The sequence below is a fragment of the Microtus oregoni genome, unplaced genomic scaffold (genome assembly GCF_018167655.1).
Source record: "Microtus oregoni isolate MIOR12 unplaced genomic scaffold, Mior012 000011F_ref0000422, whole genome shotgun sequence".
Classification (NCBI taxonomy): Eukaryota; Metazoa; Chordata; class Mammalia; order Rodentia; family Cricetidae; genus Microtus; species Microtus oregoni.
The window spans coordinates 42,235,056-42,251,692 of record NW_024543070.1 but is presented as its reverse complement, the minus strand read 5'-3'; the positions used below and the strand labels follow the sequence as shown (position 1 = coordinate 42,251,692).

The 16,637-nt window shown below is 43.0% G+C and overlaps 1 protein-coding gene across 1 annotated transcript in view; it reads right to left on the bottom strand.

The window, feature by feature from the left end:
• Positions 1–16,637, bottom strand: part of Abhd3 (abhydrolase domain containing 3, phospholipase) — a 49,668-nt gene that overhangs the window by 21,645 nt on the left and 11,386 nt on the right. Inside the window, exon 4 of the mRNA XM_041660099.1 lies at positions 7,277–7,322. Within this exon, the coding sequence (XP_041516033.1) occupies positions 7,277–7,322 (46 nt within the window). The remainder of the gene's footprint in view (positions 1–7,276; positions 7,323–16,637) is intronic.

The following is a 16,637-nucleotide window of genomic DNA, read 5'->3' as shown; positions in this document are numbered from 1 at the left end:
ACTGCAGCGAGCTTCTGGGAAGGGTTTAGTGAGAGCACAGAGAAGCTGTGTTCCAGATGCAGCTGAGGCTGTACTAGAAGACAAACTGTGTGTGCTGTAGAGACGTGACCCAAGCCCTTTGGAGGAGCCCAGAAGACTGTGTAAGTGACTCCCGGGCTCTGGACACTGGGTCACACACAGCTGGAGTTGGCTTTTGCTTTGTTCAGACTGTGCCCTGGTTCTTCCCTCCTGAAGTAAGAAATATTTAACTTAATTTTAATTTTTAAAAACTGGAGCCCACAACTAAGAGACTTTGAAATTTTAAAGAGATTTTTAAAAAGAGAATTGTTAAAAGGAATGAATTTTTAATGGTTTGAATTTGTAAAGACCATTGGCTTCTTTTTCTTTTTTTTGAGATGGTTTCACGGTGTAGCCTTGGCTGTCCAGGAACTCCCTCTGTAGTGTAGGCTGGGCTTGAACTCACAGAGACCTGCCTGCCTCTGCGTTCAATTGTCAGGGGGTCGATCATGCTGGATAGTTTTATGTCAGCTTGACACAAGCTAAAGTTATCTGATAGGAGGGAACCCAACTTAAGAAAATACCTCCATAAGACGGGGCTGTAGGGCATTTTCTTAGTGATAGATGGTGGGTGCTGCCATCCCTGGGCTGGTGTCCTGGGTTCTATAAAAGAGCAGGCTGAGCAAGTCAGTAAGCAGCTCCCTTCCATGGCCTCTGCGTCAGCTCCTGCCTCCAGTTCCTGCCCTACTTGAGTTCCTGTCCTGACTATCTTCAGTGATGAACAGCAAAGTGGAAGTATGAGACAAACCCTTTCCTCCCCAAGCTGCGTTTAGTCCCCGTGTTTTGTTGCAGCAACAGAAACCCTGACCAGGACACATACTATTAACATATTATTAATATATTATTAACTGACTGGATATGTACTTCTTGTACCCTAATGATGTAATGAGTTAACACAGTAGCAATTATGCCTTGGATGGTAAAACTCTTTAATTTTAGAAGAAATTTTTGTATTCATAATTCTGTGTGAACGTCAAATGTCCTTGTGAAGGAGCATTTTTAAACTTGTGTTTTGCTAAACAGAAATGGGTGATCTGACCTATCACTTAGCTGTTACTGATGAGGAGAAAACTTGAATATGTAACTTATTATTACTGAGACTTATTATAGTAGTCTTTGTCAGACTTTAATAACAGAACTTCTGGGAGGTGTTTATCAGGATAAACCAAACATGTACAAAACCCAGAGAACAAGTTACTTATTATTATTCTCTTGCTTAGAAGTCAGTGAATTTTTTTAAAAAAAGCCAAAACCAGTGTTCATCTACGTAGCATCACTGTAAGAACTAACCACCCTCGAGGTCTGGGGATGAATGTTACGGCATGCTTTCAGAGTCAATTCCCAATGTAGTTTTCTATTTTTGCTTCTCTCTGAGATAGTTCTTATGTAGTGCAGGGTGACTTCGCACTGGTGAGCTCCCTGTGTCAGTCTCCAGTGTTTACATCACACCCAGCTCCCGTCGCACGCATTTCTGTAGCAGGGACTTAGGAAGTCCAGACAGCCCTTGAATCCTGGTCTTTCTCCTGCTACTTCCCTAGTGCTGGGATTGTAGGTTTGAGCAACACTGGCCTCCAGTCTTTCAATTCCCTGAGATCTTCCATTTTAGCAAGCATCAGCATCTACCAGTCAGACAACCTAAAACTGGGGCTTAGTGCTCCCTTCTTTATGTCCCACAATATAATTAATATTTTTTCTGGGTTGGTGAGATGGCTGAATGGTTAGAAGTGCCACTGTGCAAGCCTGACAACCTGTGTTCAGTATCCCAAACCCACGGAGGAAGGGAGAAAAACTACTCCTGGAAGCTGTCCTCTGATCCCCACACGACCCCCAATAATAAAACACACTACTGGAAGCTGTCCTCTGACCCCCACCCGACCCCCAATGATAAAACACACTACTGGAAGCTGTCCTCTGACCCCCACCCGACCCCCAATGATAAAACACACTACTGGAAGCTGTCCTCTGACCCCCACCCGACCCCCAATAATAAAACACACTACTGGAAGCTGTCCTCTGACCCCCACCCGACCCCCAATAATAAAACACACTACTCCTGGAAGCTGTCCTCTGACCCCCACCCGACCCCCAATAATAAAACGCATTAGTAATTTTCCGGCCCATTTTCCCCTCTCTGTCTATCCCGCATGTTTTCAAACTTCAAACTCTGCGCGAGTCTTTGGTGCCGTCTCAGGCTTCCACTCAAGCTCCGTTTCTGCCACCTCCATGGCTCCGCACCAGGACCATGGTCAAGTCATTCCTGCTTCCAAAGAGTGATAATGCAGTACTGAGCTTCTTAGGATTATCACATACTTTGTTAAAACTGAGCCCATGCTTCTAGAAGAATATCTGCTACTTTATGAAGAGTAAGGGAACTTATCCTATCGGTCCTCACCGACACAGGTACATGCCAGAGCCCCACCTCTGAGTCCTATTCTCCCCATGTCCCACTTTCTTCATGTGGAAGACGGGAATGACCATGGCTCTATTTCCATAGATCACTGGGTTGACTCTACTCCCGAAGATAAGTAAAAAAGACATAAGTGATATATCCTAAGGACTCAAAAATATTATTCAGAATTACCACCATCATTATCCAGCCACAAGTAATAGCTTTCTTGATATACTATGACAACCTCTTGAGGGTTCAATGTCATAGCCTTAAATATGCAACTAAGAAGGTGACTATCATGAAACTTCCCACGCCTTCCAGGAAACTGGTTACCCATTTGCTGTCTTTTATAGCTTATAGAACTTGCTGAAGTTACACTTGGCAATGAACTACATCTATTTTTTTTATACTTCACTGCAAGTGAACCTTGAGCTTCTGAGAAGGACAGGCAGGCCCCATTAATTTGTACAATCCACTCTATTGCCTTAACCACAGCAGATCCTTGTCTCTCTGTGGGACCGAGGAGACTCTGCTTGTAGTATGCTGTTCCCTTCAGACCTCACTGTGTTGGCCTTGAATTCCTGAGCTCAAGCAATCCTCCTACTTTAGCTTCCCAGACAGCTGAGAAGAAAGACGCAGTGAGCACCGTGCCTGACTCATCCTACAGATCTACTTACCAAATGCGGCAGCGATGTATAAGAACTAACTAGGAGTCAGAGGGGGAAACATGATTTAATTTAAAATGATTTAAATAATACTACTCCTTTGTAAAACCTGCCTGTAAATATGAATACAACACACAGCCAGTGTATGTCATGACAAAACTAAATCTCTTTTCTGCTTTTTGATGTGGGATTTCCCTCTGTATGCTGTGATTACCATTGGTGAATAAAGAAACTGTCTTTGCCTGCTGATAGGGCAGAACTTAGGTAGGGGGGAAAACTATGCTGAATGCTGGGAGAAAGGAAGGAGAGTCAGGAGGAGCTGTGGAGCTGCCACTGGAGACAGACATGCTGAAAATTTGCTGATAGGCCACAACCTCATGGTGATGCACAGATTAATGGAGATGGGTTAAATTAAGATGTTAAAGAGTTAGCCAATAAGAATAACACAGCTTCTTGCTGTTTGCTGGTGGTGTGCCACAGCTCCTTTGAGAGAGGTTTTCCTGATTCAGCAGTAGCAGAAAAAAAAAGCTGCATGGTTTTGAAATGCTGGCTTTCTGGGCCATGCTGCCAGCACAAACTCTGATTCTTTGTCGGGAGGTCTGGCTATGGAGCATTTAAATGGATTTTGAGAGCAGACTGCTACAACTTGCTTAATGGCAACATAGACTGGCTGTGTGCCTAAAGGTAGGGCTAGGAGCATGGATCTCAGAGGCAGCAAACAGCTCCACCATGCTGGGCTGAGCGGGGCAAGCAGGCAATGCTGTATTACCACCACCAATGGCACTGCTTAAGTTTTTATGAAGCACTTACCATTTTAAGAAGCACTCCTGGACAGTAAAGAATTACAGATACACAACAGGAATGGGGGTCTAAGGAATTGTTGTTTGGAAAAGAGGTTCTTCTTTTGTTTCCACAGAGGGTGAGAACCTGTGGGATCCTTCTAGACTAATGTGGTTTGATGGACCGAGACCCCATGAACACCCCCTAAAATTACTTTGCCCAATAAACAGCAAGAAAAAGTTTAGACAGAACTATGCCCATATTCCCAAATATTGTCTATAAATGTTTGTTTATATTTAAAGAGGGATATGCTATAGAGATTTGCATGAGTATGAATCTGAATTTATTGATACAAATTTAAGGTCAATTTTGTTATACTGTGTGTGTGTATAATTTCTGCTCTTGATTAAGGTATTGTGATTGGACAGTTCATTTAAAAATGTAATGTATAATTAAGAAATATAGGTTAATAGATAATCATCTATAATAGTCAAGTCTGTAGTCATGTTAGTTAGATTTTCTAGATGTACACAGATATATTTCAGTTAGATAAGTATTCTTCAAATCTTTCACTTCAGAATATGGCATTTAAAATGACTTTTCATGACAATGAGACACATCTGCTCCTGGCAGCACCAATTACTTCAAGAGGATGATGGGCATCAAAGAGGCTCCTTATGGAGTTTATTGGCCATTTGGGCAAGAAACTGCTCTTGCCTGGACTGCTTCATGAACTGGGCATGCAGGACCCACAGAGAAATGACTGCTGAACTTGTCTAAAGGTGAGATGATCCTTGGGGGTTCCTGCTTCATCAAAGAGTCTGCCAGACATTCTTCAGGACACAGAAGAAAGTGACTGACAAACTGTCAATATAGATAAAACTGTCTTTGAAATTTTCTGCTTCATGGAAAAGTCTTCTGGATACTATTGGCCTGTAGGATGAAGATGGATGCCCCAATGGTACAGAAGAACTTTGGATGACTGTTCAGGCAGCAAGATGTCTCTGTCATTTCTAGAGTTTTGGAAGTTGCTTACAATGCACTTTCTGTTTACTTAGGTAATATATCCTTCTGGGGTCTTTGATGAAGTTGAAGCATAAACAGTTGCAGAGGTTTTCCTTAGTTATGATAAAAGATAAAGTAGATATAAATATTCTAACTGTAATTCTTGCTTGATAACTGTTTTGTTATATGAAATTTTACTATGCTAAAGTTAAAACCTTTCTTTTTATTTAAACAGGAAAAGGGAGGTGATGTGGGATTTCCCTCTGTATGCTGTGATTACCATTAGTGAATAAACTGCCTTGGCCTGTTGATAGGGCAGAACTTAGGTAGGCAGGGGAAAACTAAGCTGAATGCTGGGAGAAAGGAGGCAGAGTCAGGAGAAGCCATGTAGCCCCCTGGAGACAAACACCCGAACTTTAGCCAGCAAGCCACAGCCACGTGGTGATACACAGATTACTTTAAATGGGTTAAATTAATGTGTAAGAGTTAGCCAATAAGAAGCTGGAGCTAATGGGCCAAGCAGTGATTTAAATAATATGGTTTCTGTGTGATTATTTCTGGTCTGAGCTGCTGGGTGGCCGGGAAACAAGTGGTCTCCTCCTGCAACAGTTTTTTGTTTTGTTTTTGAGACAGGTTTCACCTGTGTAGACCAGGCTGGCCTCAAACTCACGGAGATCCACCTGCCTCTGCCTCCCTGGTGCTGAGATTAAAGCTGTGCACTACCATTGCCTGCCTAAATCTCTTTTGATAACAGAAAAGCACGTATTACTCCACTGTTTTTGTTGTTTGAGGTGGTTTGAGTAAATCTCTTTTTATAACAGAAAAGCACGTATTACTCCACTGTTTTTGTGGTTTGAGGTTTGACTGAGACTGGCCTCACTGACTCACATATCTGAACGCTTGGACCCTAGTAGGTGGAACTGTTTTGGGAAGGATTTGAAGGTGTGACCTTATTTGAAGAGGTGTATCTCCAGGAGTGGCTTCACACTAGGTGCAGACTTGGTTTCTTTGCCTGTTGCCTATGGATCAGAAGTAAGTTCTCGGAGCTACTGATGTCTACGTGCTGACATGCTCTTTACCATGATGGCCATGTACTCATCCTATGAAACAGTTAGCATGGTTTTTTATAAGTCGTCCTGGCCATGGCTTCTCGTTACGGCAATAGAACAGTAACTAAAATCCTCCAGGGCCACCTGGCACTGGGACTGAGTCTACCTCACACATGCTTGGCAAGAACTCTAACCACTTAGCTTTATCTATAGACTATACTGGTTAATTTTTAAAGAAAATGTATTTTGCATTAAAATGATAGGCATAGCTGGGTGGTAGTGGTGCACACTTTTAATCCTAGTGCTGTGAGGCAGAGGCAGATAGATCTCTAAGTTTGAGGCCAGCCTCATCTACAGAGTGAGTTCTAGGACAGCCAGGACACTGCAGAGAAACCATCTCAAAATCAAAAACAAACAAAAGCATAAAAAGCTATACATTAATATCTCCTGATGTTAGGATACAGTCAATATGGACGTCATTATGAAATAAAAGTGTTGGTGACTGGGAGACAGCTCAGTGGTTGAGAGAACGTCCTGCTCTCCTGGAAGGCCCCAGTTCAGTTCCCAGAGTCCATGAAATGACTCACAAGTGCATGTAACTCTAGTCCAGGGTCTCTATCTATACACATACTAACACATACATGAAATGACTCACAAGTGCATGTAACTCTATTCCAGGGTCTCTATCTATACACATACTAACACATACATGAAATGACTCACAAGTGCATGTAACTCTAGTCCAGGGTCTCTATACACATACTAACACATACATGAAATGACTCACAAGTGCATGTAACTCTAGTTCCAGGGTCTCTATACACATACTAACACATACATGAAATGACTCACAAGTGCATGTAACTCTAGTTCCAGGGTCTCTATACACATACTAACACATACATGAAATGACTCACAAGTGCATGTAACTCTAGTTCCAGGGTCTCTATACACATACTAACACATACATGAAATGACTCACAAGTGCATGTAACTCTAGTTCCAGGGTCTCTATACACAAACTAACACATACATGAAATGACTCACAAGTGCATGTAACTCTAGTTCCAGGGTCTCTATACACAAACTAACACATACATGAAATGACTCACAAGTGCATGTAACTCTAGTTCCAGGGTATCTATACACATACTAACACATACAAGCAAATAAAAGAACTATAAAGTATACTAATTTGAGCTGGAAAGCTTTTCCTACTATGACCTTACATTAACTGCAATACTAGTTTCAATAAAATATAATGTGCTTTTCATTATAAAACAGAAAATTATTCTTTTTCAAATTGAAACTTGTCTTTTAAATTTACTTACCAGGAGATTCTCTCCTGCCACTCCTCTGTTATTAAAAACCACACACCTAAAAATGAGGAAAGCAATTTTGTTATTTGTCCACACAGTCCTCCCTAGTGATGTGCTGCTGAGATCATCTTATTGACACTGTCCTACAGCTTTCAAAGAGTAAAAAAAGCTGGACCAGGGAGTAGCTCAGTAGGTAGAGTGCTTGCCTCATATGCATGGAACCCTGGGTTCAAACTCTAGTATTGCATATGATGATTAGGGTGCTGTAAGCCTACAATGCCAGCACCCGGGGAAGTAGAGGCAGGAGGATCAGAAGTGCAAGGCCATTTTTACCAAGGTAGCAGTACAAAACTTCAGACTGGCTTGGGAGAGATGGAAACCTTGTCTCAAAACCAGCCTGGGAGAGATGGAGACTCTGTCTCAAATATCTGCCAAACCAACACACTGAAAAAAAAATCTGTTTTTAGGGACTTTGAGATAGCTTGGATGGTGAAGGCGCTTGTTGCCACGCCTGAGTTCAGTCCCATGATCCACAAGGTTTAAAAAGAGAACTGCCTCTTGCAAGTTGTCCTCTGAGCGTGTGCGTGCGCACACACAGACACACACACACACTAAATGCAATTAAAAATGCCTGTAATAATGCAATATTTTAACACCAAGCAGTAGCATATTAGTAGTTCAAAAATGTTTAACAATTCTCTCTAAACCTAGGGTCAGATGTATGCTAGCAAACACTCTTACCACTGAGCAATAATCAACTGTCCTAAAAAGTTAAAAAATTCTGTATGTGAGCTGAATTAGAAAGTTTTGTTACTTTTCCTGCTAAAAGTATGCACTTTTCAACATTTTCTATACATATATATGTCTCTGATAAGCATTTTCAGAAAAATTTTCTGTCAAACATGTTTTTGCTTTAAATGTTTTATTTACATTGTATTCGTAGCACTAATAGGAGTTTCTCCATACATTAGAGAACAACTCTTATTCCTCAGGGTTCAGCAAACACAGAAACCAGAATTAAGGGAAAAAATTTACTTTAGCAAAGTATGGTGGCACACACCTTTAATTCTACTACTTGGGAGGCAGAGGCAGGAGGTTATGAACTCGAGGACAGCCAGAGCTACATAGTGAGATCCTGTCTCAAACAAATATTTACTTTATTTTTAATTATTTGTATGACTATTTGTGGTGGTTTGAAGGAAAATGGCCCCTAAAGGGTGTGGCACTATTAGGAAGTACGGCCTTGTTGGAGTGGGTGTGGTCTTGTTGGAGGAAGTGTGTCACTGTGGAGGTGGGCTTTGAGGTCTCATACATGCTCAAGCCATGCCCTGTGAGACAGTCCACTTATGGTTGCCTGTGAGTCAAGATGTGAGAACTCTCAGATCCTCTAGTGTCATGTCTGCCTGCATGTTGCCTTGCTTCCCACCATGATGATAATGGACTAAACCCACCTCAGTTACATGTTTTCCTTTATAAAAGTTGTGGTGGTCATGGTGTTTCTTCATAGCAAAGAAACCCTAAGATACTACGTATCTGTGTGGGAATGTACATATGAGTGTGGGTGTCTTTGGAGGCAAGGAGAGGGAATCAGATTCCCTGGGTCAGTGGTGTGAACTACCACGTGGGTCCTGGGAACTGAACTCTAGTCCTCTGCCACAGCAACAAGTACTCTTACTGCTGAGTCATCTCTCTAGGTCTTTAATTTTTTTTACTTTTTTTTTTTTTTTGATTTTTCAAGACAGGGTTTCTCTGTGGTTTTGGAGCCTGTCCTGGAACTAGCTCTTGTAGACCAGGCTGGCCTCGAACTCACAGAGATCCGCCTGCCTCTGCCTCCCGAGTGCTGGGATTAAAGGCGTGCGCCACCATCGCCCGGCTTAATTTTTTTTTAAAACATCTTATTTGTTTACACACACACACACACGTGGGTGTGCATTTACCATGGTATAAGTATGGGCGTTAGAGGACAAATCTGTTCTTTTCTTCTGCCATGGGGGTCCTGGGGATGGATGTCACATCATCAGGCTTGGTGTCAAGCACATTTACACACTTAGCTGTCTTACTACTCTCAAGACTAGAATTTTATAAGGGGGGAAAACATTACCCCTGGTAGTGCTACAAACACCTGGTATGGTGGAATGGACACCAATATAAAATGGTATGGTGGAATGGACACCAATATAAAATATTTAACTCTCATTTAACTTTCAGTTAACAATTATTTACATATATTATGTATTAATACACACATATATAATATATACTACAATTATTGGACAAAATTTTGACTCATACCTATATAGGTTCTTACTGAGTTAGTGAGTATATATGTTTGTATATGTATTTTCATGCCAATGAAAATTCATTTTGTTTTTGTCCATTTACCTGTGTGATCAAGCCCGTGTAAATTCCAAGTTTCTTCTTTGGGGTTCTGTCATCATTGTGCCGGTTCAGAGCAAAGGTGAGCTGTTAGCCTATAGGACACGCTCAATTCTGACTCACCTCTAAGGGTTCAAGGCACACCACCTCCCCATTGTAGGTGGTGGACTAGATCTGGTTATTAACTTCTTCATTCTGTCATTGGTGTCTGAAGTGCCATCTATAGAATTTTTAGATCTAGCTAAAAGGAAATAAACAACTTAAAAATCTTAGGATCAGGCTAAGGAGATGCTTAGTCTAGTACAACCCGCCAAGCAGACAGTAGTGCAGCACTTGTGAGCCCAGCACCATGAAGGCGGACCGGAGTTCTCGGGGCCTCCTGGCCCGAGGCTCAGGTAAGCGGGAAGCCTCCATACGCATGCGCACAAATGTGTTCATGCACCCACATGTACATGTGCGTCCACTAGAAGACACAGAAATATTACATCACAGCTGGATGTGGTGGCACAAGACATTAATCCTAGCACTTGGATGGCAGAGGCCAGCCTGGTCTACACAGAGTTCCAGGCTAGCCAACTAGGCTACACAGTAAGACTTTCTTCACTGACGGTCGTCCTCTTGTTTAAAGAGATAGGATGTCCGGACTGGAGAGATGGCTCAGAGTTTAAGAGCACTGGCTGCTCTTCTAGAGGTCCTGAGATCAATTCCCAGCACCCACATGGCGGCTCACAACCATCTGTAATGCAATCTGGTACCCTCTTCTCGCCTGCAGTGCAGGTAGACATTCAGACAGAACACTGTATACATAATAAATAAATAAATCTTAAAAATAAGAGAGATTGGATCCCCTACCTTTCCCAGGCTTGTCTTAAACTCAGCTGGAAGTCACCCTTCGCCTCAGCTTCCCAACTAGTTGGACTGAGAGAACATTCCACTATACCTGGCTTTCTTCTACCTTCCTCGAGACCACCAAAAAGAATAGTAAGACAGACTAAATATAAATAAAATGTAAGTTGGCCACTAAGACTCATTGTATAAGTACCTAAGCTGCATGTGTGACCTTGCACCTGAACCTCCTGGTTAAGTAAGAATCGCTTTAGGGAGGAAACTTTACGGACAGAGTCGAAGGGCTTCTGAAGTAAGATGTCACCTGACTGCAGTGTGAGAAGGCCACACAGCTGGAGAGGGGAGAGAAAGAGATGGTTTGCAAATGCATGCAAAAGCAGCCTATCCACCTGGGACTGTCCTCCAAGCTGCAGACAGTTTGTGTGCTTTTCCCCAGGGCACCACAGAAAGTGGATCACAGCTCGGGGCTCCTGATTAGACCTCTCCGTCTCTGTCACAGCTGTCTCCTTCTAGTTTGGATGTGGGCAGAAGGGTAAGGAGAAATGAGGAAACTGCCCAGTCAAGTTGCCATCTCTTCCACCAGCTGGTGAGAGGTGGAGACAAGCCACCAGCTAAATTAGCATTCTCCAAACAACTTTTCCATTTGTCCAAATGACTTTAAATGGTGTATACATAAAAATGGGACTACTAAAAGGTCTTCCTGCGTCTTTACCTGTTGAACTTTTTCTTCTCAGCGAGAACAGAATCAACGAGAAGACATAACAAATGAACACATATGGTATGCAGAGGGCCAAGGGGTGGTATCTCTCTGTCTGAAGGAACAAGACCCCCATAGCTTCATATGTTTGAATACTTGATCCCTAGTTGGTAGAACTCTTTGGGAGGATCAGAAGGTGTGACCTTGTCAGAAGAGGCGTGTCTCTGTGGGTGAGACTGAAGACTCATGCTATTCTCTGTAGCAAGCTTTCTTGTCAGACTGTCTTTGGACCAACATCCCACAAATAATGAACCAGAGACTATTATTAAATATAAAAACTTGGCACTAGCTTAGGCTTTTTCTCAACTAGCTCTTATAACTTAATTAAATCATTTTTAAAAAAATCTATTTTCTGCCATGTGACTTGGTTACTTCTTAGCACAGCACATCCAACTTGCTCCGAGTCTGCTGGTGAAACTGGGCACCAAGATTCTTCCTCCCAGTTCTCTCTGTGCCAAAAAGTCCCACCTTGTCTCTCCTGTCTAGCTACTGGCCATTTAGCTCTTTATTAATCCAATCAGAAGGCGCCTTAGGCAGAGACACATCTTTGCAGTATAAACAAATGTTCTGCAACAATTCCCAGTGTGCTCTCTGCCTCCTGCTTGTGGTTTTAAGCTGTGAGCTCTCAGCTGTTCTTGCTGCCATGCCTTCGCTCCATCACCATGGACTCTAATCCTCTGAAACTCTAAGTTAAATTAAAAGCTTTCTTTTATAAATTACCTTGGTCAGAGTGTTTTATTACAGCAATGGAAATATAGCTAATTCAGAAGTTAACCTCAGCGGTTAACTGTGAAGAGCTCACAGTGCCTGTGCAGAGGACTTGAGCTTAGCTCCCAGCACTCATGTCAGGCAGGTCACAACAGCCTGCAACTCCAGCTCAGTGGACATGATGCTCTTTGGCCTCCATGTATATAGACGCATAATTGAAAAAAAAAAAAGAACCTTAAAAAGAAATCTGGTAGGAAGAATGTTCTGAAAAAAAGAGAACACATTAACCAAAATTTCACATGACTTGCATGTACTTCCTAAGAGTTCCTGTGTGGGAATTGTGAGGTGTTAAGAGATTAGAAGTTAAATCTATGATGTTAACAGGTGGGCCCTTTGGGAGATGACTGGGGTCAGACAGGGTCATCCAGGTGTATTCCTACTGTCAAAGAAGAGTGAAAGACAGGACACACATGTGAACACTGCATGTCTCTCCCCAGACAGAAGGAAGGTTATTACCATATGTGACACCTTGGTCTTGGACCTCTGGAAAGTGAGTCGAATTAAACCTCTTTTCTCTATCAATGTCCAGAGTCCGGTATTTTATTATAGTATAATGCACCAGGGAAGCAGACGAGTTTTCTCTAATGAAAGTTAAATAAACAACATCGAGCTGGGTTTCGATCTTCAGCACTCTAGGCATTTGAGATGGAATGACTCTTTGTTGCAGGGCTGCCATGTGTATTATAGAATGTGCAGTAATATCTCCGGTCTCTGCAAATTAGAAGCCGGTAAAAATGCCCCAGGCACTAGAATCAATAATGTTCTCAGGAGTTGGGAAGAAGCTCGGTGATAGACTTGACTGGCACATATGATGGCCTGATTCCCTAGTGCTCTTTGAAAAAAAAGGCTCCAGATGTTGCCACATGTCCCTGGGTGCAAAACTGCGCCTTGCTCGTGAAGCATTCTTACTGTGAGATGGACCAGAGAGTCCGGATGTGCTCAGGGTGCCATAACACATGTGGGCTTCCCTATACACACAGACACACTGAAGTGCTCAGGAAAATGAAATATGTAAGATAAACAGATTTTATCACACTGTCTTGGATATTTTCTAGCTCTACCATGCAGTTATTTGTTTGTTTTGTGAGATAGGGTTTCTCTGTGTAGCCTTGGAGGTAGGGGAACTGCCTCAGTAGACCAGGCTGACCTTGAACTTGAGATCTGCCTGCCTCTGCCTCCAGAGTGCCGAGACTGAAACTGTGTCTGTGATCCTGCTGACTGTAAAGGATAAGGGAGGAAGCTACTTTTCCTGTGGTATTGATGACTGCAGACTCATAGTTGCGAAAGAGGAACACAGAAGGCTGCAGTGTGTGCTGCCAGGTCTGATAACCCTGAATTTGACCCCTAGGAAAGAATCAATTCCCACAGACTGTCCTCTGACCTCCATGCACACCTGATGAACATTTGCCCCTTCCCCCACAAAACAAAAAACTAAAATATAATGATAAAATATAAAAGTAGAAACAGCAATCAGAAAGGGGTCGAGTGAGAGAAACCTTCAGGAATCAGCTGCCACTACCCCTGCCCTGGGAGCTGCAGCAGCGGACAACTAGTGCTCTGCCCTCCAGAGCAATGGTTCTCTGTTCAGCCAAGGTCTGAGAGAACAACCAGCTCTGGAAACTGCTGCTTCTGTCTGTAATTTCACATGTGCAAAAGCAGCTACGTGTCTCCCCAGTATCTGCATTGCAGTGTGTAATCTCAGGTGAGGTGTATATGTAATCTTCTGATTGCATCTCAATCTTATGGGCACGTACATCCATGGGAGGTCAGGAAGATGACTTCTCATTAAGCTGTATAATTTTGATATATAGAAAATATACTAGGATATGCTTCATAGCTAGATCTACTGCCCCACAAGGACTGTGAGACACTTAACAGCCTGCTTTGTTCCTTTACGCAAACTACACACAATTAGCTCACTTTTACCTCAGTCTAAGTTCAAACTGGGCAGGATGTTTCTGCATATGGATCATAAGTTAAAACTTTACAGATATGCATAAGGTCAGAGTTACAGATGTTAAACCAAGGTTATTAACACAAAGCAACCTAAAAAATCATGCCAATTCTTCCTTTACCAAGTCTGGCTGATGAAGACCCATCTTGCAGCTTGTCTCACCAGGCACTGTGCTTCTTATCAGTCTTATACCAGGAACCTTGAAACCTTGCATTGCCATGGTAAATGGCTCTGTCCTTACCCAAGGAATGTGCTGTGACCAATGAGCTGCAACTCTTGTAACTTTTTTCTCACTGCCTCAAGCCTCATGACAAACATGTATTTTAAGGTAGGTGAACAAAGAAAAGAGAATTGAAACAAAGGAAAACTAGAAAGAATTAGAACTTAGAAGAAAATTAAAAAAAAATAGACAGAAAAATAACAAACATGACCCTAACAGCATGTGTTTGAATTTATTCAGTACTTCTCAGAAAATCTCAAGTTCTGTTTTGCTATGCTGTGGAGCTTTTCTTCAAACCCTTGGAGTAGCCTTGAGAGCTGGTCTTTCAGGGCCACCCATAAGCAGGCACTGTGACTACTCACCACCCTGACGGGCATGTCTGCACACTTTGCACGACTACTAATATTAGAAAGACCCATTCATTCAGAATCCTCATCAAACAGAACCTACTGAACCAAAAAGCAAATCAAAGCCTGTAAGAGAGAAACAAAACAACAACACACAAACATTCTCCAGGGAATACCTTCAGTTCCACTGAAGGCCAGGAGCCGAATTTTCAGCTGATGACACAGCACAAGAGGGTTCAACGCCCGGTGAGTGGCACAGAACGGAAAGCTCTATGGGTTTCTGGGCAGAACTGACAGTGGAATAGACACAAGGCAAGAGGCCAACATACGCTGTCCTAAGGCTCAGAGAAGGAAGATGCTCTTAGCTGAAACAAGGCTGCTGTGGTGGTCTGAATGAGAACGGCCCTAGATGTGCATGTTTTAAATGTTTGGGCCCCAGTTGCTAGAACTGCTGGGAAGGATTAGGAGGCATGCGCTTGTTGGAGGTGTGTCAGCAGGGGTGGGCTTCACGGCAGGCCCAGTCTAGCTCCCTCTGCCTCTCAGCTACTGCTCCAGCACCACGCCTTCCTGCCAACTGCCATGCTTTATACCATGATCATGAACTAACTCTCAGAAACTGAAGGCAGGCCACCAATTAAATGCTTTCTTTGCAAGTTGCTTAGTCATTTGTGTCTCTCACAGCAACTGAAAAGTGACTAACACAGTGATCTAAAGGATAATAAATGTGCATGTGGGAAAACGGGAATCAGATCTCATAGATCTGGAGCTATAAGCCATTGTGAGCCACGGACACAGGTATGGGAACTGAACTCAGGTCTTCTGCAAAGGCAGCAAGTGTTCTTAACTGCTGAGCCATCTCTCCAGGCCTAGGTACTGAGCTCCAAGGTTAGAGACAATGACAGGGGCTCCGGTTCCAGCACAAGCTTTGCTTATCAGGCCAACCCTGCCATAGAATAGGGGCTGTAAACTTTCACAACGTAGGAAGCAGGTAGAGCACAGCAACAGAGTAGGCAGAAACTGAAAGCCAAGTTGACATAGAGAGAATAAATCAGCACTTGGGAGTGGGGGCTCCCTGTTTAGTTTTGTGATGAGTAGCAGAAGTTGGTATTTTCTGTGCAGTCAAAAATCCAGCAGAACTACTTCATCTTATGATCATGAAGAGTATAAAGTCTGAAACAACTATTATGGCTGGAAATAGAAAAGAGCTCTAAATTCTAGATAAAAACTGGGCCTCAATCTCCACATTACTCCCCTGTTCCAGCTCGCTGCCTGGCAGGTTCTGAGCAGCAACCTTAAGGCTGTCAACTAGACATATTAGTGGCTGTTCATCATAGATGATAGATACAGAGTTGAACTCTGAGTTTAGCCAACCTGCCTGCTAATAAAGAAAATCAGTATTATCCAGGAAAATATAACAGAATCCAGCCTTTTGATTTCCTTTTTCTCTATGTAGCCCTAGCTGTCCTGGAACTCACTTTGTAGAGCAGGCTGGTCTCAAACTCACAGAAACCTGCCTGACTCTGTCTCCCGAGTGCTGGTATTACAGGTGTGTGCCACCACTGCACAGCTCAGCACCCAGAATTTTTAAAATGGGCCATCTACAACACAACTCAAAATTAGTGAACCATGAAAAAATGAGAAAACAACCCACACTCAAGAAATAAGACAACTGTTCTCGTGTAGTCCAGATGGTAGAATTAAAACAAACATAGAACACTTGGGATTCTGTGTGTGTGTGTGTGTGTGTGTGTGTGTGTGTGTGAGAGAGAGAGGGGGGGGGGAAGGACAGCACCTACAAAAACGGAAGTTCCTGAGTGAGGCTGGAGAGATGGCTCAGCAGTCCCAGCCCTGGCTGCTCTTTCAGAAGACACACAGCGGTCTGTTCTGGGATACCTCAAGCCATCTTTCAGAAGACACACAGCAGTGTGTTCTGGGATATCTCAAGCCATCTTTCAGAAGACACACAGCGGTCTGTTCTGGGATACCTCAAGCCATCTTTCAGAAGACACACAGCGGTCTGTTCTGGGCTACCTCAAGCCATCTTTCAGAAGACACACAGCGGTCTGTTCTGGGATACCTCAAGCCATCTTTCAGAAGACACACAG